This window comes from Perna viridis, chromosome 8 (assembly GCF_037379345.1).
Source record: "Perna viridis isolate PV_CMFRI_1.1 ecotype Kerala chromosome 8, ASM3737934v1, whole genome shotgun sequence".
Taxonomy (NCBI): domain Eukaryota; kingdom Metazoa; phylum Mollusca; class Bivalvia; order Mytilida; family Mytilidae; genus Perna; species Perna viridis.
In genome coordinates this window covers 38,189,671-38,216,896 of record NC_142452.1, presented here as the reverse complement: position 1 = coordinate 38,216,896, position 27,226 = coordinate 38,189,671, and the positions used below count along the sequence as shown (strand labels likewise).

Genomic DNA, 27,226 nt, shown 5'->3' with positions numbered 1-27,226 from the left:
CCCAGAAACGCGAGACGCTCCTTGGGAGTAAGCAATGACAATATTATAATAACAGACCAATAAAATATCAGCCCCTGTAACGCGAGACGCTCCTTAGGAGTAAGCAATGACAATATTATACTAACAGACCAATGAAGTATCAGCCCCTGTAACGCGAGACGCTTCTTCAGAGTAAGTAATGACAATATTATACTAATTGACCATTAAAGTATCAGCCCCCGTAAGAATCAGGTGAAACATGGTATAAAAAAACCCATCAATTTGATAGTGTAATTTGACTATTTGCACCGTATCATGCTGGCCCACTGAGTTACAATTTCATTGAAATGCACTGAAAATGAACATTTTAAACGGCAGGTATCTCTCACAAAACCTCATTTTTTTTAACATTCTACCGAAAAATTTCTGAGCAAAGCCAGTGATGCAGAGATCAAATAATGGCCTTTTCAAATAGAGAAAGTATCCTTGTGTGATATTTCATTGTTAGAACGGCGGGGGTTTGACATGAATGTTTTTTTTTCCATTTTGCCTGATTCTTACAAACACTTACACTTTAACAGACCGCGCAAGTTTCAGTTGATCAAATGCATTTTATTTTTTATCAAAAATACGTTCCAAAATTCTACTGTTAAGCGATGTTTAGGTAATATTTTTTTGCAATGGTGTACGCTTGTACATAAACTCAATTTCACACTTTACCACCATGCATCCCCTTTCCTCCAGGTTAACTTAGTTTCATGTTTACAATTACAACTAGAAACAAACTGTCTATGATATACTAGTATTTGTTGTGGAGCCCCTTACAAAACATGTTAAGTTACTAGAAATCACAAATATAATGCAGATATCACTACTGCTTAAATAACAAAGGTGTCTTCAGACTGTCTCATTCCACTTTAATTACACCGTAGACGTTGAAGGTAACAGAGTAAACAAATATATAAAGCTTGTCTTAAAAATATTTAAAGATTTACATGCATATTTGGAAGATTAAGTAGAATACGGTCAAAAGTGTACTATTTTATCTACATTAGCTTGTGTGCGTCAACATATATGTAGGATACTACATCTTCACAATGCAACTATCTGGTTATGTAAAGAAAAAAGACACGATGGATTTATTCTTTCTTCAAACGATTTGTCACTCTTTCAATGTAGTTTGTATTTTTGTCTTCGTGATGCCGACGCTATTCTAGATGTTATCTTTCTTCAACATTCTTCTCTGTCGCATCATCTTTCGTTTTAAATAGTACCGCCGGTTGACTTCGCTCCTTTTTCGTCTCCTGCGTTCATTAAGCATTTCAGTCGACAAGTTGCGTCTCTGATATGGAGTAAGATTGGCTGAAAAGAAAAGCCCTCATAAAATGAACCATGTCTTTTTCACAGAGGGTAGTTATATAAAAACTTAATAAAAAAATTACAGGCTAAGTTTGCCAAAGGACGATATTGTTCAAATGTCCAATTCCATGTGAATATAATGCCTCGCAGGGCAACTTGATGCTACTGCAAAGGTCGAGCGCCTAACTGTTGGAGCAAGTAGACACACCATTCAAGCTTGATTCTGCTCTAAATTAAGATTATCTCAAATTTGACACAAGATATGAATTTAGCCAGAATCCATAGTTATTTCAACTGCACGGACACCAAAACTCTACATATGACGACGAAGACAGAACGATACCATTATCAATTGATCACAGTTTTTGTTTGCGGTCATGCGCTAATCAATTAAATGAATTTGTTCTTGATCCTTCGGGAAACTGTCGGTGTCTACTGATATAGTTTTTATATAACATAATAGTATTCGAGACTACAAAAACTCGTTTCCACTTTCAACATATATGATGCTCCGTGTAGGTCCAGGTGTCAAAAGAATAGGCCTGCAGCAGCGTTACGCTTGTCGTAAAAGGCGACTAAATAGTGCTCAGAAACCTAGCCGGGGGCTGGGCGCTCTGGCCATAGAGCAACTGGGATGTGTGCCCCGGTGGTGGAATGGGGTACCCCTGGCGTGCTACATGCTAGGGTTGTCAGGCTATAATACGGAAAACCTCACCGCAAACCATAGTGGTGCACCGTATTGGGAAAGATGTCGCGTTCCTCGTCCACAGGAGGCTAAATTGCCCTACCCTACCCATCCCTTCCTTTTTCTACTACTGGCAATCAAAATTTGTCGACCCTATTACCCTTCAGTCCCATCCCTTTTTTCATTTCATCATCATTTCATGTTCATTTTATCATCCATTTCATGTTCATATATTCATTTCATGTCTGAATATAGCTGAAATATTGCTGCTCCGACGTTAAACCCCAACAATCAATCAATCAATCAACATATATGATTGGTATTTATGTATTCAAATCAACTAATTGACACATTATCTACATGTTGTTTTTAACTGCACAGTCCAAGATCACTTCGGGTAATGATATCTATTAAAATATACACCTTAAATATATCTTGGACTAGATGAACGTGTTCTATTTTAACCTCTTCCAAAGTTCATCCTACAGGTTAACTACTCCTGTCACGAAGATACAACAGTTATACAGAGAAAATGATTTCAAGTTTATTATTATGCATTTTCTACACACAATTTAACATAATAAAATAAGCGATGATATCTTTAAATTCAATTCAAAAGAACTTAAAACCGCAGTCAGATCATTCTTTAACACGTCTACAACCATTGTATACAAATTTTCACAAAACATTTTTTTTTCTTTCGTTATTGAACACAACCAATTATCCTGCATGGGGGTCATGCCATTTCAACTTTATAAATCCCCTGTACACAACAAAAAATTCCTTCCACAAACAAGAAATTTTTAATTGATTATTGAACATAACAAATTATCCTACATGGAGCCTCACGCCACCTCAGCAGTAAATCAATACAGCAAGTCGTCTTATTGATTACAATATGTAACAACACAAAAATCAATATTCCCCATACTTTATATTACTTGTTTCTAATGGATACCATCGATCTTAACCTACATATCGACTCTTATGTACAACATTATCAATGGTAATCATTTCTTTGTCGATTTTCTCTGATTTTACATCTCCCCTCTCTTGTGTCTTTCCATATGACCGGCATGCCCATTCCAAGTTTTAAATCCTTTTCCACATAACTTGCAGAAAAATGTATATTCCTGGTGCTGATCCCGTTGATGAGCTTTCAAATCCTCAATAGATGTCAGAAAAACATTGCATATTCTACACTGTGGATTTAGGCTGTCCTTATTGTCAAGAATGTAAGAAACAGCAGTATCCTTGGTAGGTGCTGGTTTTCGGCTGGTACGGCGACGCTTTTTGGCTGAAGTACGTTTGGCCCATTCCACGTAACTCTGAAAGTCTGAAAGCAGATAGGGGTAGATAAGTCTATACTTTCAACATCGTCCATGCCCAGCTCTTCAAAGTAGGTTAGTGGTATCCATTAGATTAATCGCAGGTTACAAAAACAGGAACCAACATTAAGAAAAAAAGAGTAGTATACTTCAAATACTATGAAAACATACAGAAAAAAAGCTTCCAGAAAAGAACTATTTGTGGGGACCTTAAAACTCGAAATGACACCTCGAAAACGCAATGGCAATTGACCAAAATCTCAACAATGAACTTCTCAACAATAAACTTCCAATTAAACATCTAACTGATAAAATGAGTATAATTCCAAGTTAGAATTATCTTACGACTGTTTCCCACCATCCCGGTTCTTTCCATTTAAAACTTAACATCAAAATGATACAATATTTCAACTCCTGAATAATTCAATATTATCCAACCCCCTCCTTGGTATCCCACAATGTATCGAACTATAAATACGCATCAAAGCTTAAGCGAAACCTCCACAAATTACATCATAAATTATTATCCATACACTGTATATTTCAAACATTTAATTTTCGAGGACTGATACTTTTTTTTGTTATTGGAGTTGGTTGATTCAATTTCGCATGTTTTAATGTCTTTTTAAGTAAATTCTTCTCGTAGTTGTAAATAGCCATTATGTCAACACTTTTACAACAGATTTTCATTTTCAAGTCAAGCATACATGCGGAACATGTCGTTCCTCAATCCTTAATGTAACCGGAAATCGTTCTTCATTCAAGTAATTTCAAACCCCGTCATTTCAAGTTACAGATGTACGAAGAACATTTCTTCTATTTAATATTTTAACCCGAATAATCCAGTCGACGGGTTTTTGTGCAAATATACACACAATTGTTCCCAAAATTCGTCGACTGAATTATTTGAAGAGATGGCTTAAGTTTATTGGACACATGTGCACGACGTTTATCATGTTGAACGCCTGAATTGTCTCGCATACTATCGCACATTTTTAACGTTTCAGAAAGCCTAGATTTGAAACAAGCGTGTTAGCCGGTGCTTTTTTTTTGTTGGCAGAAGAATTTTTGTGAGTCAAATGAAATACGTACCTTATTGGGATTCCGCACTCGGTCACGTGTACCTACAAACATTTATATACATGTACATTTCAATCAGAATGACTAAGCCTGCTTGAACAGACCTTTGGATTCTGGATATTTAGCACTAAGAATTCTATTTCAGGACAGTTGTTGTTATTCTTATTACTTCGACATTTGTGTTTAGTAAAAAATACATGTACTAGTCTAACTTCAGTATAACATTCCTTTTTCAAAATTAATTTCTTGTCATGAAAAGATTAGTACTTCCCAACCAGGTTGATTTCTTTATCTGACAGTTTTTTAAAACTTTCTTTCAGTTCATTTTTTGGTAAGCAGCTTGTTGGTACCATATGGATGCACCTGATCCAAGTCACAACTTAAATGTGCAATTCCCTTAACTCCTCTGTGTTGATGTATTGCTATATACAATAAATGATTGCTTGTATTCAATCTCTTTCTTTTCAATCCTTTACATTCCAATTTCAATGTTTTAAGTTTGTCTTTTGTGTCTGATTTCCATGCTTCAAGTGTGAATGCATCTGAATGTAATTAAAAATAGGCCAACACCAGTAAGATATTTTTATTATTTATTACATAATTCATATAAGGAGTATCCAGCCTTAGTCCAAGATTTCTTGGAATAACCACACTGCTACTCAATAACTTGCAATGTCAATGGATTAATTGATTGATTATTGTTTAACAGTCCTCTGGCAGATATATCTTGCATTTCAGGATGAGAACAACTGACTAGCACTATACAGTGGAATCCTGTGTAATGCTACATCTCACTACTCAGGAAATTCTGTACCATCAGGTCTAGGTTTCATTTATTTATAACATTAAATTTATTTAGAATTTCCTCGAATTTTTGATTAAATAAAATCTGATCGGTCAAAAGTTGAGTGAAAAAAAGGATTTTAAACTGTTTTTGAAACCAGATCCTGGTACTTATACATCCTTCCTAAAATTAGTCATCATTACTTCCGATCAATTTTACACTTAGGACTTTTTGTGAAATTGACGCCAGATGTTTACAACTGCTAAAGTCAACAACTGGAAACCAACAAAGGTATTCATATAAACATGAAAACAATAAAATGCTCAGCTGGCACAGCTTGATACAACCTTAGAGGTAGAATCTAAACATGAGGGGCAACTATGGACACTACATTGAAGTTTGATGTTTTCCTGCAGTTATATCTGATACAGAACCTTTATGGTCAAAGAACTCCAAAATGAGAAGTTCTTTACATAGTGCAGTATGAAATCAAAATACACTGTTTAACTGGGATTACCAATGGAACTGAAGAATTTTGTACTTGTCGAAATCATACTTCATACTAAGTTTCATTTTAATCCCCAAGAAGATATCAATGATGTATTAAAGTTTCTTGAAACCTTTGTTTTTTTGCCACCAATTGGTAAATTAAAAAGCGTAATCAATCAAAACAATCCACACCTTACTTTGGTGATATACATGTAGGTCCCCTTGGTTAATTTCATTTAAATCCAGAATTTAATTTACCACATGAATAGGAAGTATCTATGACCAACAACAAAACGGCCATTCCATTGAAGAACATAACAATTTCCAGTTGTACAGAAAGCAGGAAACATGATATAAATGTACTACAGGATATACAAGAATATCAATTGCACTAAATGTCTTGGAGCAGAAAACAAAACCACCATTGCAATAACTTTTTGAGACTTTATATTACACTTCACAATACATTCATTTAGTAGATATTCATCCTTATGAAATCATAAAATGATCTATTCTAAAAATATGTCTAGTATCAGAAAAATATATATATATGCAAGACAGTTTAATTTGTAACAATCTTTTAACTTTTTAAGAAAGTCAGATTTTTTGTTGGCAAGCAATTTTTCTTTTTAAATTTCCTTCATTTTATGGTTGTTTTTTTCTTAATGATGTCCCCTACTGAACTCTCAGTGTAAGATTTGGGCATTCTTGTATGTCCTTTTCTTACCTCTTTTCTTTAATCTTTAAGAACTGTGCCTCTATCTGAAATTCCCTACCAGTGTGTTGTGTATGTTTGTGCATGTACAATGTATACGTTGATGCATTGGATTTTTAGTTTCATAATCATCCCTTTTTTCTAAAATTTTTACTGGACACATTGTCTCTTGATGTTTATTTACTGTTATGAACAATGGAAAACATTTATTTAATGGTTTGTAAGTGTTTGAATTCATTTTAACATGATCTACATGCATGTCAAAGTGCCATTGTGAATGCTAGAACAGAGTTTCAAAACACGCACTATCTTAAAGTAGCTCGAAATTCAAATAACCTTTCATTTCTACATAATTTTACTTAGCAGTGAGCTAATTGCCTAGAATTGAAAATATTCAGCATTACACAAATGTAGTGATTAATCACACTTCTATCAGGCAAAAAGAATAATAGGTCTGTTTTCTGCTACCCTACCAACCCTAAACATGTTATGGTCATTTTGGCTCAAGCACCATTAAAGTTTAGTCTATATTGTTTCCCCATTTAGTCATTGTAAAATGTTTTTTAAAAAAAACCAATTAACTTCTTTACGAATCTAGAGTACCTTATTTTCTTTTGATGGTGGCAGGAAACAAGACTTTATTTTTTAGCCAAACATACATGTAGTCTGTTTAGTTAATGGTTTATAGACAAGTAGATTCAAGTACATGAACAACAAGATAAAAATCTTCAAATTTCTCTTCCAAGAATCACGAGATTTTTGCCTTGTTATGTTAATTACACATAAAACAAGTTCTAAGCCATCTCTTCATTACATACATGTGAAATAAAACACAATAATTTTTTCATAGTGATAAATCAACAGTGAAAGAATGAATGTACATGTAGATTAAACACACTGAATAAGAATGATGGTTTTGGGAGCCATAAAAAGACAAATAACTTTTAAATCATGATTGTACATTGGAACTGTATATTGGAAATGTTGGCATTTTACCTGGTTATACACCAGCATATAATTCACTGTAAAAGACTAAATGCATCAATACCTGATATAGTATAGTTAAAGCTACTCATGATAGTAAAACCAAGGAAAGCTTTCAAACTTGACACATGCCAAAATACTCCTTTACAGTGCCTTCTGATACTTAGATCAAATATGATATGTTGGATAGATATCGCATAACTACAGGAGGGTATCAAAACACATTCTCAAACAAATTAATACATGTACTTAGTTGATCAGAAAGTTTTTTAAAAGCAAAAAAAAAAAAAAAGAATTTTGTTGACTTTGAAGACTTAGCATGATTTTGTTTAAACTGCCACAAGGCTATCAAAAAATCATGTGTACTTTTTAAAAAAATCCAGTGCCTAAATGTGCATGTATACAGAACTTGTAAAGGTTAATACACTTTACAATGTACATGTTGTTGGCAAATTATATTATGATTATAACCCTCAACAGTTCTGTGATAATCAAGAACACTAATGTTGAATATTAGTTCATTCATTCTTACACATTTCAATGCAGAATCAGAAGATTTTGGCTCAGACTGATGATGGGAGAAGAGATTAATATTTACTCTTATTTTTTAGAAACCATTGAATCAGAAGTCTTTTTTGTCTAGCTGCAGAATGTTCAAAACTAGATGTATACATGTAACTCCCTAAACTGTACAAATATGGATTACAATTCCACCCCGAAATATCATTTGTGACATCCTCCTAGAATAATGGTACAAGTATATGCATTGACAGCATGTTAAGTTTCCACTCCAAAAATGTCAATTTCTTAACATGTAAATGCATGTATCATTCTAGTTGACCCTGACTAGGCTTGTAAAAAGCATTATCCACAAGCCAAACATCTCTTATAAATACATGTATCTTGGAAATATGTTACAGGGAATGCATATAGCTACATGTAGATTTCATTTCAAATTTTCAGGATCTAGGTAAACTTTAAGTAACGAAAATTGTAAGCTAAGAACTCTGTGTATAACAAAGTTGTACTCGCATAGTAATAGGGAGGTACACAATTTACATTCTACATGAAAGTACATATCTGGAATTTTGTTCACTTCGAATAGCTTAGTCTTTTGGAGAATTTGACGAAATGATCGTTTTGGGCTTGTAGTTTTAAATATGAAGCAGCTGAAGCTAAAGGTTCTGTCAGATATTGAGTCACAGGACAGTCAATAGTAGGGATATTCTATAAATGTAAGGAAAGATAGGCAGTTCAGAAGAGATTTTTTGAACTTACAATGCAGAAACAGAACAGGTGTTCTAGAAATTACTTCCCTAGAAATATGTGAAGGCATGGTGCTTTATTTATTTTGAGGGCACTAAGCCATTACAAAAGGTTATATTGGGGGGCACCCCACCTATGCATGAGAGCAATTTATTTTCTACAACCTATAACAGCTTTCACCTTAGTGAGATGTAAAAGTATCATAAATGGATGCCAACACTATAGGAATGTATATCAAATGGCAAATGTGATAAAAAAACCTACAACTGAAAGCTGGATTTGGCGTATTGGGGGCATATAGTTAAATTCATGATGAAGGCAGCATGGTACAGTGCCATGCAAAATTGGTCAATGGAAATCTCTTTCTTGGATATCCCTATTTGTCCAGACATCACCCACAATAACATGGGGTGTCTCAAAGAAGTTCATATTTAGATTTAAAATACTACTTCCAAACAAAGGGACCCTCATCAACTTACTACCTCCAACTTGTGCACATCTATTAAAAAACATATATTTTACATGTGTATGTACATGAACTTTATAAAATTTTAGGTGTATATACAATACAGTACACTAGAAAAGATATACCAATCTGTTTTACAAATTTAAAATTTGTACATCATGTCATTTTAAAGAACTGCTCGGACGTTAAACCCCAACAATCAATCAATCAATCATTTTAAAGAATATAAACCAATACAATCACACAGACATATGATAGATTTTTTTTTTAACTAACATGGATTTATACATGTACATAAATGTACCAATAACAAACAAACAAAAAAAAACCCCCCGAGGTATTATATGTTTAAACAGAAGTGCACAAGTTTAGCAAGCTGACAAAAATGCGCCAAAATCTTTTGATTAAAGAAATGAAATAAAGAAAGGAAGCCTACCTCTAAAGCCACCTAGTGGATTATTGGGATCGTTACTTATGCTGCTATCATCATTATCATCGTGTGTCCAATCTCCCGTCGCTTCCAGTTCCTCGATATCACTGTCTCCTTCCTGTCCAGTACCATCGTCCCTTTGAATTGTCATTGTCATTGTCCGTCCATCATCAGGTATATCTACATGCATGTCTAAACCACCGGTAGCAGTCCCAGATAACTGTCCCGTGTCAGCTGCTTGCTGACTTTTGGTCGGAACATCGTCACTACTTGTAGTCTCTACTTTAACAATTGTTATGTCTGCCATTAGATCTGATGAACTCGCTGTTGATGAATCTTCACCTTTGTTCTTAGTGCTGTAAATGGAATATTGTTTAAAATTAGCCCTATATTAAAAATGATTGTCTATTCCATGCTCAAGTAGAAATGAAAAAAAACAAAAACAAAAACATTCAGGTAAGGTAGATAGATTTTCAACAAAGTTTATGACCTATAATATTTCAATACATGTACATGAAAGATGAAACAATTTAGAATGACACTGGGATCTTTCCCATTGACTGGTTGGTAATCCATATCGACTAAACATAATGCAATGAAAATTTCTATTTTAGCATTTCACTTTCTCAATCTCTTCCAGAATTTGTCTTGCCAATTTGATAAATTTAGAAAGACAATATGCATCCATCCTAAAAATGGAATAAATTAATTGCTATAAAAAGTATTAAGAATAGCAAGATGAAAGTAATTGCATTAACAAAATTGTAAACAATTTGGCAAGCCGAAACAGATTTTATTGCATGAAAGAAAATCCTGAGATCCTGAAAATACAATGAAGAAACAAAAGGCTATATTCTGATAACTTACCTATCTTTATTAGCCTCCACACTAGGAGGTCTGTCCAAACTATCACTCCTCCCACTCAATGAGGGAGATCTATCTGGTCTGACTGTTGAAGGGGAACCTGATGACGGAGGACCACTATGAAGACTAGACATTGATGGAGGACCGACTTGTCGTGCACTTCCAGCTGCAAACGGTTTTATTGAACCTAATCGATCTGAGAATGGGAATTGTGAAGGTCGCTGCTGTAATGACTCATGTGGTGATGTATGGCCTGGAGCTAACTGTAGCTGTGGGGTCCTCTGTTGTGATGTCTCCTGTGGAGGTGTTAATCCTGGGGCTAATATTAATTGTGGTGGTCTACTTGTTGAGGCACTGTGGTCATGTTGGTCTGTTAATGAAATGACTGATCGATCTGATGGTTTTGATGGAGATGAACTAACTGATGACTGGCGTGATGACGGCAATGAATATGATGGAGCACTTGTTTTCTGGGGACCAGCTGTAACATTCACAACACTAATATTCGGAGGACCAGTGTCTAACTGGCTGGCCACAGAAACAGATACACCCCTTTGTGAAGGGGGCTGTTGGCCATCACCTGGATCTACATGAACTAATTCAATGCTATCCTCAACAATATCTATGACAGCTGGTTGTTGGAATTTCTGAGCACGATTTCCTGGTCTAGGTACTCGTTCCCACTGTTCCTGTGACCCAGATCCATAACTATGTGACATAGAAAATGTGTCATCAGCTCGCTGACTCAATGTGCTTTGTGACAACTCTGTTGGTGGTGAAGATGATCTGTATAACCTCTGTTTTTTACTTGTGGGACTTGATGGTCTGCCCATCTCTGAGGCTCTTTTCATTAAACGGTCTTGCACAGTTTTTTGTAGGTCTGTTGCTCTTACATGACGGAATTCTAAATGATCATATGATGTGTATTTGTATTTAGATGCAGAATATGCATTATTTCCTGTTTTGGCTTCTAAGCATTTGTAAAAGTCTGCACAACATTTGATAACACTGTCTACTTGTAATAATCTTGCCACCTTTTCCACTTCTTTACAATTGTCTTCTGTCAATAACATAAAGCCCTCATATAAATACTGTAAGAACATATTGACTGATTCTTGTTTAATGTCAGCTGTCAGTCGGACTTCAAGATGGGAACCAGTTGATGCCTTCTCCATGGACTGTAACATAGGACATGCTGCCAGTAATACAACTCTATGGGCCTGTAAAGTAAGCATTTACAAGTGTTATAGAATTATTTATTCTTGGTTACGATAAACCACCTCTATTTGACCTTTTTAAATGTGAAGTAAACTGAATTTAAGTAAAATTAAATACCCAAGACCTATCTACTATACAGACAATAGTTAATAACATTATTCCCTGAATAACATCCTTCATAATACTGACTACTACCAGATTATACTCGCATGCAATGTGACAGGTGTTACTGGTGGAGCAGGACAATTCTTACCCTTCCAGAGCACCTGATGTCACTCCAGTTTTTTTTATGGGGTTCACAATGCTAGTGCTTTTGTTTTTGGCATAACATCATGTTGTCCTTATCTTCAGTATTAATATGTAGTTTATTTGGATGGCTACATTGTATAGGTATAATTGATTCTTTCTTGATCTCACATTCAGGCCATGTACTTGGAATATGATTCCTCTTAATTGTCCCATTACTGATGCTACAGTATTTTTGGCCAATCTATTATCTTCTTGAATGTAAGGATGAAACATATTTTCTGCACAGGACACATGAAGGAAGCAGAAACTTTACCAGTCTTCTGACTTCTAGGTCAACTTTTTGGAAAACAAGCTCTAAATCTTAAATTCATGGCATTATTCCTTATACATTCATTGTGCATTGTGAAACTGGCTTGCAACACCAGAATTGGGAAAAATACTGTGAAATTTCACTATCTCCCATGTTATTCTCAAGCATGATTTTAAGAGGTCTACAAAGAGGAAATTGGCAAAATCAGAAGTAAACATAGTTAAAAAAAGAATTGTTACAGTAAAATCCAGATTTGAAATAGCGGATTTTCACTAAAAAGCGGGAATAAATCATGTCTGTATTCTGTGTTCAAGTACACAATATTTCATGATAATACATTTGAAACTCATTTACTAATCTATTGCACTAGAATATGATTTTTTTTTTTTGGCAGGAATTTGTAAAAGCTGAACCCTTTCCTAACACTACTAACTTTTCCCAGTATTTTACCTTTGTAGTAACATTTCCAGTCCTGATGTAAGCATCACATACTAATTGACTTCTCCACATCTGAGCTAGCTGACATAGTAACGAACTCGAGTGAATCTGGTTCATATAAACTTTCTGATAATTCATCTTGATTGGTCTTGTTTCTCTGTACCTGAAAGAATTAAGAAATCTCTTCAATAATCTGCTGGTGTTCTTTATTCATAAAAGGGCTGTTGCAGAATTTAAAATTGATTAAAAATAGCATCATAAATCTTTCTACATCAAATTAAAATAAGCACTCGTTTTACCCCTTTTTTCAGTACTGTAGGAACTATTGATCCAACTCCAAATATCAAACTTTCACCAATATAGAGTGCTTTCATTAAGAGCCGGTATCTGGTACTTTTACCCGGCTACGTCAGCGTCTGGTACCGGCAGAAAAAAATAAAAGCAAAAAAAATCATGAGGAAAAATCTAGTAAATAGATATCTAAGATCGTTCGTCTGCAGGTTACATGTATGTCTCCAAAATCATGATCTTTAGTGTTTATTATTGTTTATATAATTGGTGTCGTCCTCAAGGTCCATGTCAGAATCTAATCAGTAAAGCGCTTTCACCTATGACGATTTAATGTAGTGTCAATTTATAGAAAATGTGGTGACTTAACAATCACCAATTATTTTGTGCAGAACAAAAAGTTAAACAGGTGAAGATTGTATGAAAACGTGTTAAAAAAAAGCTGTTCATATTTGGAATTGCTCCATACCTGTCATTTTTCTGATATTTGTCGTGATTTGTGCAGACGAGTGCAGGAATTTTTAGTGTTGACAACGAGTCAATACATGAAACAAACTTTTACAGAATATGATTTAAGGGACGACCATTCGACGCGGCGGGGAGGGGGAGTTGAAGTAAAAATGTTCTGGCAACCCTAAGTTTGAAAAGAACATGTCTGAACTTTGCTCACAAGAATATAAAAAAAATATTGGATCGGAGATTCAACACTGCTATAGATAATAATAGGGGGGGGGGCTTCCCCACCCTGGACCCACTGGGGGCCTTAAGTGGTTCCCAGACCCTTTCTGTAAAGTACCTCCTGCCTAAAAAATTAATGAAACCCCTGAATATATCAAAATTTCATGACATTCAGTCGACCACAACTGAAGTTATTGCACAGAAATGAAAAAATTTGCAGCGACAATAGCACCATACAAGTAGCATACTATCAAGTACTACTACAATATTTGTGGTTGGATGAAAAAGTGAATTCGTAAACTTAATGTGTCGATTTGAAATTTATTTCTAATACATTATTGTAACTATTTGAATGCTAGTGATATTTTTAAGAGGCATTGTATTATTATATTGACAGCTGTGATTTATCAAATGCTCACAATGTAATAAATTTCAATTATTCACTGTGAAATAAATCCTGTAATTTCACTCTCAAAATTTGTCATGCCAAAATGTCACACCAGGCATATCAATCAGCACTATCAAAATTCTAAAATTAAATGTTAAAAATATTATCAGATTTAGGATAAAATCTTGATAATAAATAGGATTATCAATTGGTAATCATGAAAAACAAAAATATTGTAACTTGTGATCTTGTACCAAGAACAATAAAAGATTTAACTCTGCATCACTTGTCAAGTCAGTGCATTCTGCAACACTCGCAACCATGTTTTGGTTGTTCACTCTTTCCCATCATTTATCCTATTTCAACATGTAATAAATGTAAAACAAGGAATGACATTTGACCTGGACTCGGAACTCCTGACATGGATTTATTTCCTTTAAATTCCTGGAAAAAAAATCATTTCTGTTCTGATCCTGATCCCAACTGTTCCATGTACGATTCGGATTGTCATTCTACTATACCCCAATTTGAAGAGCAAGCATGAGTGTACTGTAGTTAACTTTAAAGAAGTCTATTCAACCAGTTATGTAGTGTATCTTTCATTATGGAGTACCTGAATCAAGTGAAGCTGATTGAGCCATAACCATTGACCAATATCAACAAAATTCTGACCTACCAACCTGCATTTTTTTGCCTTGGCAACCAGAAACACACATGAACGTATATATTTTTGCCTAAACTTAGTACAGCTTAGAACTTTGAAAAGCTGTCAATTATGATGACCTTAACTTTAAATTTGCCTTTAATCATCATAATTGGAGAGACCTCCCATTTCCGAGAACTTTGGAAATTTTGAAATTTTCATTTCCAAGAAAAGGGTAAATTTCATAGCTGAAATTGTATTTGTTCAGGTAATTAACAGGTAAGTAATCTTATGAATAACAGGTGACCTAAATGTGAGTTTTGATCAAAATACTCACTGCAAAACTGAGATATTTGTTGCTGTACAGGTATCTGTCTATACCTGTACAGTATACAAATGAATATATTGCAAAAAAAGATATACCCTTCCTCAATAAAAAAAAAAAGCTGAAAAAAGGTGTCCATCAACCAATTGATAATATCAGACATAGGAATATTTTCCGTTGACAATTTTTATATCCAATTTGCTGGAGTTGACTGTATATAATGTGCGAGGAGCATACCTGCCAACTTATATAACTCCTTAGGGTTTTTTAGGTGGGACAACGCGTGAACGAACATTTTCAGGACACATTTTGTAAACTGCATGGGTTATACTGAAGTAATGTATGAATGAGACAAAGAATATAGTATTGAGGAGCCTTTTTCATTTGAGCAACATGTGCATGCACTGTAATATATTGATGTTTGTCACAAGAGGTCACAAGTTAAGTGGCCCACAAAAAGTTGTGATTTTTTAGGAGTAAGGCTAAATTCTCGGCCTCTAACAACAGCAGAATGGACCCATAGTACTTCATTTCACCTAGTTTCTATAGAACACTGATGTCTCTCACCACTCCAACATTTTCAACCCAATATACTAACCACTTCCGGATTTAGGCCCATGTAATCCTAAAGTTGCAAAAAATCCTCATACTTTTCTTGGGAGTAACCCCTCTGGGGTCCCGTGACCTTCGACTTACGACTGTAATGAACAATTTTTGGCTTAAATGACCATCAGAGGGAACAAACTTTGGAAAAATTGCACTTTCGATATTGTCTTACCCCTGGTGAACACCAACTCTGGTGAAAAATGACAAGAAATCGCCAAGAAGACCATTTTAAGGCAACAGACCCATTTCCCCGTGCATGCTAAAGGGGTTTAGTTCATGAGACAGAAAGATGCAAAAAATCATGGACATTTGAGCAACACCTTCTTCAAATGAATAACATGAGGTTCAGTACATGAGGAAATGTAACAAATATTCAAGAATGATGCTACCAAATTTCCAAAATTATCACTCTAACTTTTGCAAATAAAACTTTTCAGGAAATATACTGCAGGGTAGGAAACTCCCTCAAATTCTAGTCAGTACTGAATACAATATTTCAATATATTTAATATATCACATGGCTATATAAATTTTTGTTAAAATTAGCCAGCTCTGCCAAAAAATAGCGAGTCTTTGGCTACTATCTCTAGTTCTGACATACAGTACTGTTGAAATTACAGGAAATATTAAAAAAGAATTGAAGACTGCAGGGGAGGTAACTGATTCAGTATAAACAATGGTAATTTTATAATTTTTTTACATACATGGTTCTACATCTGTTAAATAGACAGTATTTGTCAAGTTAATTGTGGTATTGGCTGATCATTAATAGTGGTAGATCCAATCACGATTCATTTTCAAATTGTTAATCATCATCGGTAACCCTGAACAGTTGGTTGCTCATCGGAGATTATTTACCTGTTATAAACGTACCCATACCTGTTTGACACAGAAATGAGACTGAAACACAAATTTAGGGGTTTGAAATCGAGTTTTTTAGGTCATTTTGACAAAATCTGGTTTGGGAACAAATTTGACCTGAAAAATTGAATTAGGAAGACAAATGGTCAAAAATCATGAAAACATGATTAAATTGTGTAAGTTTGCAGGAATTGAGAAGTTTTTCAATGCAGATGTATTTAATATCCTAGAAAACATACTGTTGGTAGAGAGACAGAGGTAAGGCCAAGAAAAAAGTATGTTTCCCAAACATGCTCTACAAAATTTTTGATGGTTGGTGGGTAGACGAAACTTTCTTTTTCCAAAAGTTTCCTGGCTAGTGTTGGAAATACATTCTGGCTTTTTTGTTGTAGTAGGTAGCCGATTTAAATAGCCATTTAATGGATCTGGCTAAAGGATTAATTTGGTTTGGCACTGGGTTCAAGTGAGATTCTCAGTGGCTAGGTATAATTTTGAGAGGCAAATAATGCTCTCCTATGCTATAATAATGCTCATCAATAAAGGCTAAAACATTTAGGGTCGACAGAATTAGCAGTTACACACATTTTTTTTAAAGGCCATCACTGGTATGGGTGAAGCTATGATCTTGATATATGTGAAAGGTGATAATGATGTAAGGAGAAACTTTGTTATGTTTCGATATTATACTTTTTTAAGGAGAAGACCATGTTACTGTGCAAGTCATAAATATTGAAACTAGTCTTTTAAATGTTCATGAAAATTAAATTGAAACAAAATTATTTCCTTTTTATAATTAATTGCTATTTAATATTAGGCAATTTGAATTTCCCGCATCTATGGACACCACCATGATCGGTTGAGTTGTGACGTCAGGAAGTCGGTTTGTAAAGGGAAAGTAAATAGGTAATGGATTATGATGTCCGAAGAAATCTCAAATTTGGGACTTTTCCCCTATAATTTCAACCCAAAATAAATAGAAGAAGAGATTGAGGCACAACATGTAAGTAAATGTCAGACAACACTGACGAAAACCGGGATTTGCTGCCAGAAGATTAGTATGTCATAGGACAATCTACTTCCAAAAAATGTTCATGTTGCCGATCAAAAACTTATAGAATATTCTCTTTTTTTCATTCCTGCAATTGTAATGTTGACAAGACAACATGTTTTGGTGATTAGATAAACAGGATCGTAGAAATATTTACAGAATATTGTGTGTTTACATATTACATTCGCAGTACTTGTATCAGTACCAAACCGACTTTGTGACGTCACCAGCCAATTGGAAGCTTTCGGTTAAAATCAATATAGTCTGCTTATGATCTTCCTTCAGAAAGGAGAGCTCTGCAAGATGGCTATTTACATATATTTCAAAGATTTCGAACTTTACATTGCTTTGAGCATTTTATAAAAGTGTATTTTCCATTAAAGGTTATTTATTTTTGTTTACGTGGGTATGATTTATCATAAGAGCCGAACTTAATACAAAGGTGGCCTTCCCCTTCAAGATTTTAATTTGTTTACCTCATTTTCAAATTGAGAATGTAACTTCACAATGCAAGAAGTGTGTTTTCATTTTTCTTCCACAGGAATGATCCACACACACTATATACATATAAAAAGTATAATATAGGCTAGCAAGTCAGATCAAGTTGCAGTATACATGTATGAACCAGTTAGTTGCTGCTGAAAAAATCCATAGATGTCTGGTTTGCTTCAGTCCATACAAATAAAATGGGGGGTGTGTGTGACCAACTACTCCATATATAGCCATATGACCCTCAGTATCATGTACTTTAGGAAATTACTCTTCTAGCTACATGTATCTATTTATAGGTCGAGTCTCAAGTTGAAAAGGAGGGTACCCTATTCATATAGAAGCATCCTTGGTAAATTTTCGAAATAAATTTTATTTTTAGATTGCAGGTGTGCCTTAAATCAATATATTTCAGGTTAACACATAGTAAACTCGTCTATCGACATTATTGGACGTTGTCAGAGGGGAAACAATAAAAAATGAACAATGTACTTTAAGACGGCATGACAATTAATACGATTATCTTGCTGTCTATGCTAAGGAATGCGCTTTGAATTATTAGGAAAAGAATCCTGCGTTGTCAATTAAAAAAAAATGTTATAATATGTTATTATTATATTCCATGTATTGTGCACGGTTTGCCGACCACGCGATCCATCAGTTCGGCGGGAGGCCATTAAAAGCCACTACCCGGCCCCCCGTTACCAATGCTTAATATTTGGTCTTTATCGATTTGCTACTCACCTCTATGCAATGTATTTTCGAAGTGTTCTTGTCTTTTTATAAGGTTTAAATTGTTTTGCCAACGATGGAACATTAGTTAGCCTTCGCCATGTTCTATTTGTGCGCCGTTTAGTCCACTCAACGCATACCTAACTGCGCATGGTCGATATTTCAAGGGGTGCCCTATGGGGCAAAAAGATAGAACAAACAGAAAAAAAACAGATAAAACGTTTGTTGAACAATTTATCGATATCATATCACACACGTACATTATATTTGAACTTCAATTTTGAAGTTATTAGTTTCAGTCAATTGCGTAGTAACAGATACTTTATTTTCCAATTTTTTTTATATATAATATAAAATATTCCTGGTCCTATATGGATTTTATTTTATCAGCAATTAATTTTATCAAACAATTTATAATTTGTCTTCAATGTATTTGTGGATCTTAGGTAGTTCAGTTAAAGGGCAGTTAAAGAGCGGCATCTCTTTTTCTATTGATCGTTAGAAAATAGAAATTTGTGATATTTACAACGTTGTACGTGCATATGGTTCTGAAAAAGTTAAACCTGTCGAGATTTTGGCCTATAAGACCAGAGAACGTTATCCCAATAAAACAAATATTAAAATAAGATAGTGACTTTATATTACATCTGGATGAGATATAAGATAAAACAGTTCTTATCTCCCTTATTACATGGCCAAATGAAGTGGGGCCAATAAATTTAACTATAGGCTACATTCAACCACAGATCTGTATTTAACAGATCTATAATTTAACATGTCTATAATTCAACGAAGACCATTAGTACAAATTGAAAATAATTGGTGATAACATAAAGCACAAAAAAATTCAAAGCATTATGTCTGAGGCTATATAGAAAAATCTGCCTATCTTAGAAGAAAGGAAAATTGTAATTTTATCTTTATGACAATGAGGGGAGAGTCAGTAAGTTATACATGTTGGATGTCCTTGCCTTGAAACTAAAAGGAATTATTTAAATGTGCTTAATCTGATTACAAAGAAGATCCATGATTTTACAGATCTTTGGAATGGTATGACGTCATTCAGGGACAAAGGCCAGACAGGGAAAAGAGACACACCCAATTAACATAGAACATAAAATAACCAAAACAATAGGTGCAAAGAAAATAAAGTTAATGAGCAACTCGGACTCCACTTAAAACTTTGACCATGGTCCAAGTGCTCCGGTAGGGTACGAGTCTCTAGAAACACCCACCGACTGGTTGCTCATGAAAGTCAAGTCCGGGGTAGACAAAAAAGGACAGGAAAACTAAAACACATTGAACAAATCAGTTTTCATGGTGTAGATGGATACATCGTTACGATCCACGAGTGCATGATGACGACCATAAAACTTCTGTAGTGACAACTTCAACCCTGTTCCAGAAGCCTAATTGTAAAAAGTCTCGGGCGCGGTACTAAAAGTATGCGTAGTTACGGCAAGCTCTGGCATGACGTAGGAGTTGCGATATGAAAACTCCAAACAGGTGCTAAAGGGGCGTTGCCACAAATGAATGGAAACTTGACAATACGGATGGAAAAGTAATCGCGTTTATCGTATAGTTTGGTCAATAAACTAGTAGATTTCTTTTTCCATATGTAGACTTCTTCCTTCTGCTAAGGAAATATATTGCTCATATATAAAATAGTATAATGTATATCATACCTTAATCCATATAAAGGAATGCAAATTAAAGAGATTATTTAGTTGTGTATTGTATTACACCATAAAAGAACAACAGCAACTTAGTCTAATAGATAATGAGAATGGGCTCGTTCAAAGAGGAATAATTCAATCTTTAATTACAACAAAAATAATTGTTTCAAAGGATTCGTAACCAGCCCGCCGAATCAGGGAGTGTAGTAATAATCGACGAAAACCATCATTGTCATCTATAGGTTGGAATCGAGAACTTCTTTGCTATAGCAAAATGTTCGCGCACACTCCGGGTCCGTTCCCGCATAAATCTTATTCGCCCGAGGCTACTCCGTTCGCCCTTTATATACATGTATACATATACACATACGAGTTTAAGTAAGAGAAACAGTTGTTACCCATGCATTTATTGGGACATTGAAAAACCATGGAAGAAGAAAGAAATGTATATCTTAAAAAAAACTTCAAGAAAGTTAATTGATACAAGGATTGTTATAGTAGTCTACAATAAAAATTCTTGATTGAAAGCATATGTGTCAGTTTTTTACAACCATAGTGAAAAATCAACTGAATACTATATGCAAGCACTTATTATTTTTAGGAGTATTTTTAAAATTACAACTTTATACTTTCCTTCATATACACTTATATGATACTAAGTTTATTTTAAAAAATGGTATGTACACTAGTGACTCTGTGACAAAACAAAAGCTTTTTAACCAAGCTCGAAGAGCTTTATTTAGCATTTATAAAAAAGATCAGAAACTAGAACATTCGTGTTGATCTTCAACTAAAACTTTTTGATGATATGATTTAACCTATTTTACTCTATGGTTCTGAAATTTGGGGATATGAAAATATACAAATTATATAAAGAATACACCTTATATTTTGTAAACGAATTTTGAAGGTTCGAAGCTCGACCCCTAATTTTATGGTTTATGGAGAATTGGGGCGTTTTCCTTAAGAAGTGAGAATTAAAAGAAGAATGTTGTCGTTCTGGTGAAGACGTATAAAAAACAAAGATAAGTTCAGTAGTTTACTGTATTCTTTATTGTATGACCTATAAAGTATAATGGAACTGAGATATGTGCTCTTAAAGCAAGATGGTCAGTGACGTAATTAATTCTTCAAGAGAACAAATTTATGGTTCATTTAAATCAGAATTTTCACTTGAAAAAATATCTTATAAAACATCCAGAAATTGCAGAATTTGGATAACTAAATTACATACGTCAAATCTACATCTCCTAATAGAAACTGGAAGATGGTTTAATGTGCCAAGACATGAAAGATTGTTTACTTTGTGTAAGGATGGAATAGGGGATGAATATCATATATTATTGATATGCAATAATAGTGTAGTAATAGAATTCAGGGGCAAACTTATTCCCAACAATGCAAATTAGTGAATATGACTTCACTAATGAGATTGGCGAATTCTTCTACTAAATACAGTATCCAAGAGTGGATAAATTAACAAAATTACTTACCTACTGTCATATTGATGTTTACAAAAATCTAGATCTTTTGATAAGACAAAATCAGCCAGTTATTTAATATGTGCATTGTTTGTCTGGTCTTTCTGCCATGTATGATTTGTATAATATGTTTGACCTCATGTTACCCATATTATGTGTCTGAGCGTTATCAATAAAGTTTACAAAGTTACAATGACCAATCATCTCACGTATATAAGTTAATTGCCAATCACAATGGATGACCTGGGTGTTATTATATTGTAAAATGGGTTGCAGGCGCGTAGCTGCCGTTAGGCAAAAAAGCTTTTGCCTGCACTTAATCTCGCCCCCCCCCTAGACCCCCTACCAGGGCTCCGCCCTGGGCCTGCTGGGGGCCTTAAGCGGCCCCAGACCCCCTGCCGTAATTTTGCCTACACTTCAATTTGGCCTCAGCTACGCGCCTGGGTTGTTTATACACAGAGGGAGGTGAGCTGTAATTGAATTAAAATTAATTTCCCACACAAAAATATATATACAAAACGACAGTTTCAGAATACGCGCAGAAGAACATTGAAGGTGTAAGGTCATTCAGCTATGAATATGGTCCAAAAATATCAACTTGGTTGAAATAACATAAGAATTATTCAATAATAGTAAATTACATAAAATGGAAAATTATATTCTGCGGCGTTAATTGGGGTCTTTTCTTGTATCGAACTTTCGTCTTAGGTTAATTGTTGTTTGTTTAGCACTAGATATGTGTCTTCAGAAAAAAATGACAAGAAATAAGTTCCTGTATGTTATTCCAACATAATAGGAAAATATGCTAAAATTGTTCAAAATTTCAAACTTGAGTTTAAATAAAATGAAATGAAAACGATAAAAAAATATTTTATGAAAATTAAAGTATAAAACATTTGTATAATAATTTATAGACAATTTAGATTTGAATTTGAATAAAATTGATAAAAATTTCAAACTTTTTGAGATTTGTAAAAGAAAAAAAAATGGAATAAAGACTAAGTATTTTATGAAAATTAAAGTGTAAGACATTTATATAATATTTCATAAACATATAAATTAGTTGTCATTGTCAATCAGATAACTAATTTATTATAAAATGAGGAATTGGGCCAAATTAAACATTTAATTATTTTTATTGAAATTATTGTACTCATTGAGGGAGAGATGTACCCACTTACATGTATACTCGCCTTCTTACCGACAAATGCCAGACTTTTTACTAACGCTCTTTTGACCTACTCAAACCAAACGGAACCAACAACACACCTATAGCTCCTACCAACATCTTTATGGACTTCAAGTAAACAGCACGCAATGAGCAGAGACAACCTTTCGTACTGCCACCATCAAAGGCTGTCTATTCCACTTCTGTCAACATATATGAGAAAAGTTACAGACTCTTGGCCTGACAGAGCACTACAAGAACAACCCGACTCTCCATCAACATGTACGACGAGCATCAGCACGTTTTCTTGTACCACCAGGCCAAGTAGAAGACGTATGGTTCCATGCACTATGCGACTACCAGACAATGCAAAAGTGGCCAGCTTCAAATGATGGCCACATGCGTGTTGACTCTCGTGCGTTATATATTTTGTGTATAATTGTCAGTTATAACTCGCGTAAAAGATCTCGAGTCAACAGATGTGTGGCCACTTCCATTCCACACAAAAAAAAACCACCTGAAAATGTTAAAGGTTTTTGTAAAGGTTACATAAATGCATACTGTTATTTCTGGAATAACGTAATAAATCTCGACAAAGCATCTTATATCAAGTGTTTGCGACCGTTTTCCGTTTTACTACTACTACTACGTACAAATAAACTTTAATCCAATTTTCAAGAATGCCCAATTGGAGTCCTTACTGAACCTTCTTCTTTGTGCATTTGATCGGTAAATATCCGCACAAATAATATATATGAAATTGCAATTGATGGCGCAATTAATACGTCTCTAAGAATAGGATTAGCGCAAACGGATGGTGCCCATAAACAAAGAGTATACAAATGAAATAAAACGATCAATATCCAGCCATTATATATAATTTGATTTAGGAGATACCTGAAAAAAATATAAGTCAATTTGGTAAAACAGATATTTAATTCTTTGCCAGTGAAAATTAATCATAGACCGGTACCTTATCCCAAATTACGAAAGAATATAACTAAGGTCCTAAAAATTATTTAGTCAAAATATAAATATCAGTGAAAAACAGATTTCTACGAATTTAAGATCTGTATAAATTATTGTAAAAGGAAAGACCAAATTGTGAAGACCAAATCACCAAGATTAAAGGAACAGCTGCAGAAACAATACGGAGAAAAAGATAAAGAGGTTAATATATACGTTTGATTAAACAGATATTTAGTTCTTTGCTTGTGAAAAGAAAGATGAAATTTTTAATTTTTAAGTAGCATTCCAGCTAAGAATCATGCAAAATGTGATACATGGTTGGAAAGCCTACATATTTTTATTTTTGATATTTTGTTTAAAATGCTTCAGTAAACAGGAATTAACATTTGGTTTTTCGTATAACCCGTGCTCATAGGAGATAAAAATTGTATAGAATACACTATAGAATTTAAAATTAAGGGAGATAATTCTGTAAATGACACTCAAATACAATAGAATCTATTGGATTTTTAATGTTGATTATCTCTTAAGATCAGGTAGATTTGAATGAATAATTACACATTTCATAATATAGACTCATAAAACAACTTAATAAAAAAATAAAAATATGTAGCCTTTTTTGGGGTGTATCACATTTTTCAGATTTTGCATGATTCTTACATAGACAGCTACTTAATATTTTATCCTTAATTACGAAAGAATATAACTTAGGTCCTAAGGGTGACCATTATTTAGTCAATATCCATATAACACAATTTTCTACGAATGTAAAATCTGAATAAAATATACAGTGATCCACCACCTAAGGAAGAGATAACTATAGCCATAAAATCAATGAAGACTAGAAAAACTGCAGGCATGCATTGATGGAATTCAAAATAAACTATTAAAAGCAGACTCCACAACATCAACAGAGGCAATGTACAATCTCTTAAATACCATCTGGGAGGAAAATACTATTCCAAAAACTGAGCAAAAAGGACTTTTAGTAAAGCTTCCGGAAAAGGTGAAAACACCACTTCATGTCAATTTCACCGTCTTCAAAAAGGCTTTTGACAGTATCCATAGAGACCCACATTGTGGTAAACTGCGAGATCCTACGGAGTGCTAGCCAAGATAGTGATCCTCATTAAGTGCTTTTACACGCAGTTTGAGTGATATGTCCTACTGCAAGATCAAGAAAGAGACAGATTGGTTTGCAGTACAATTTGGAGTAAGACAAGGTTGTATCATCTCGCTTATCTTATTTCTGATTGCTATAGACTGGGTTCTGAGAAAGACCACAAGTGATTAGGAAAGAGGAATAACATGGCCCATGTTTTCACTTTTAGATGATCTTGATTTTTGCAGATGATCATATGCAAGAGAACACTAGCAGACTCATACATTTTCAAGTTTGTACCCCGACTCAACACAAAGAAGACAGAAGAAACCCAAATTCAAAGTGATCTAGAAATACATATTACGATGTAGATTTAAAGGATATCCTACACGTCAAAAAATTTGTTTACTTAGGAACTGTCATAGGCACCGAAGACTCCACAAAGATAGACATTAAAAGCTAGAACAGCATTTCACATGCTTTAAAACATCTGGGGATTTAAACAGTGCAGCAGAAAAACTAAAACAAAACTTCAATAGCAACGTGAAAGTTGTTTTACTATAAGGTATGGAATGTTGGAGAGTTACAGTGCAGGCATGAAAAGCATTGTCTATTTTTCATCACTGTCTATTTTTCATCACAGCTGCCTCCGACGCGGATCTGCAGAAAATCTAGGCCCAATAAAATATCAAATAGCAATAGAGTCCACCTGTATAATGCAACAAATCAAACAAAGGCGCTTCCGATGGCTGGGATATGTTTTCTGAACGGAAAGCTCGAATATTACCAAAACAGCATTGCAATGGACACCACAGGGCAACAGAACAAGAGGACAACCTAAAACAACTTGGCGAAAGACGGTAGAACACAAACTCAAGGAACTGCAGATGACATGGAGCGAGGCAAAGACAAAAGGCAAAGAGACGAACTTGGCAATACCTTGTGTTGACCTTGTGTTGACCTTATGCTCCGATAGGCGTGAAGAGGACAGGTAGGTAGGTAGATTGTGAAAAGAAGGATCCAAAATTACGATAGAATATATAACCTAGGATGTAATAATAGTAATTATACATGATATGGTAAAACTAAGTACTTAATCATTTTTGTTTAAATCTGACAATTCCAATAAAAAATTCAAGTCATTAAATATCAATGTGAAACAATTTTCAACGAATATAAAATCTGCATAAAATCTGGTAATATTTAAAATGAACTATTGAATACCTGCATGAAACAAAAAAAAAATGAATTTTTTTGTTGTTGTTGTTGCAATTTTAGAATTTATATAGCAGCTTACAGTCTGGCTTTCTATACAATTTATCATATGCCTAAAACATATCATTAATGCCAGAGACATGTATGTTTATGTCTGTTATAATTTCTTATATGCAATGAAGTCATAACGAAAGTCACTATCCAGAGGATATTTCATAAGAAATGTGTGTGGTTTTTTTTTCTTTTTTCTTTGATTCGATTTATCCATTGTAACTTAATAAACATAGCCTTTCGTCACTGGAATTGACAGCCTGGAATATCTACCTGTCCTGTAGACAAAATGTAGAGAGCCAGTCCTTAATAGGCCAAAGTTCGTCTTTCCATTATCGAAATGTTCAACTTAACGCAAGTTTCAGTGTCTACACCATGAGTTAATTGCCATTCTGAATATTCCTCTATCACTAAATAGTTCAGTATACCATTCTTATTTGTCTATATTTCATGCAATTTTCCTATGACACTTCTCATAGCGCACTTTGTTGTTCACGAAACCGTGCATATATAAGTACTTGGGGACAGGACCGAGTTTCTCGGCCCTCCCTTTATTTTTAAATCTGATTTTTAATTTTTTTTTTTGCTGATTTGAGTTATCGTGGTGTTATTTTCTGTTATAATGACACACTATACTAATACATATAAATAACATTAAATTTTGTTTCTTTGCTATCCAAGATGATGATTGGTGCTTTTTAACGACCTTGAATACCAGTACAGGCCTCTCACGGTCGATGTTAGTTGGTTAGTAGAACCAACTGGTGTTGGTGGCGGAGCCCAGCCTACGGGATACTTGACCAAGTTCGAGTCCCGCGGAGGGAACGACCAAAAATTTGCATCGCAAATTTGACAGTTCTAA

General features: G+C 34.3%; 1 protein-coding gene across 33 annotated transcripts in view; it reads right to left on the bottom strand.

The window, feature by feature from the left end:
* Positions 1–18,844, bottom strand: part of LOC148610408 (uncharacterized) — a 64,479-nt gene extending 45,635 nt beyond the window's left edge. For 30 of the 33 annotated variants that reach the window (XM_088543076.1, XM_088543077.1, XM_088543096.1 and 27 more), the window contains exons 1-4: positions 18,715–18,844; positions 12,657–12,807; positions 10,433–11,649; positions 9,572–9,921 (exon numbers count right to left, since the gene is read on the bottom strand). In XM_088543076.1, the coding sequence (XP_088399202.1) occupies positions 9,572–9,921; positions 10,433–11,649; positions 12,657–12,782 (1,693 nt within the window). In that variant the 5' untranslated portion in view covers positions 12,783–12,807; positions 18,715–18,844. Of the gene's footprint in view, positions 1–767; positions 1,342–2,555; positions 3,360–4,443; positions 4,476–9,571; positions 9,922–10,432; positions 11,650–12,656; positions 12,808–18,714 lie in introns of those variants that run through there. The other 3 variants (XM_088543104.1, XM_088543103.1, XM_088543083.1) reach the window with 3 other exon arrangements.
* Positions 18,845–27,226: the final 8,382 nt, after the last annotated feature.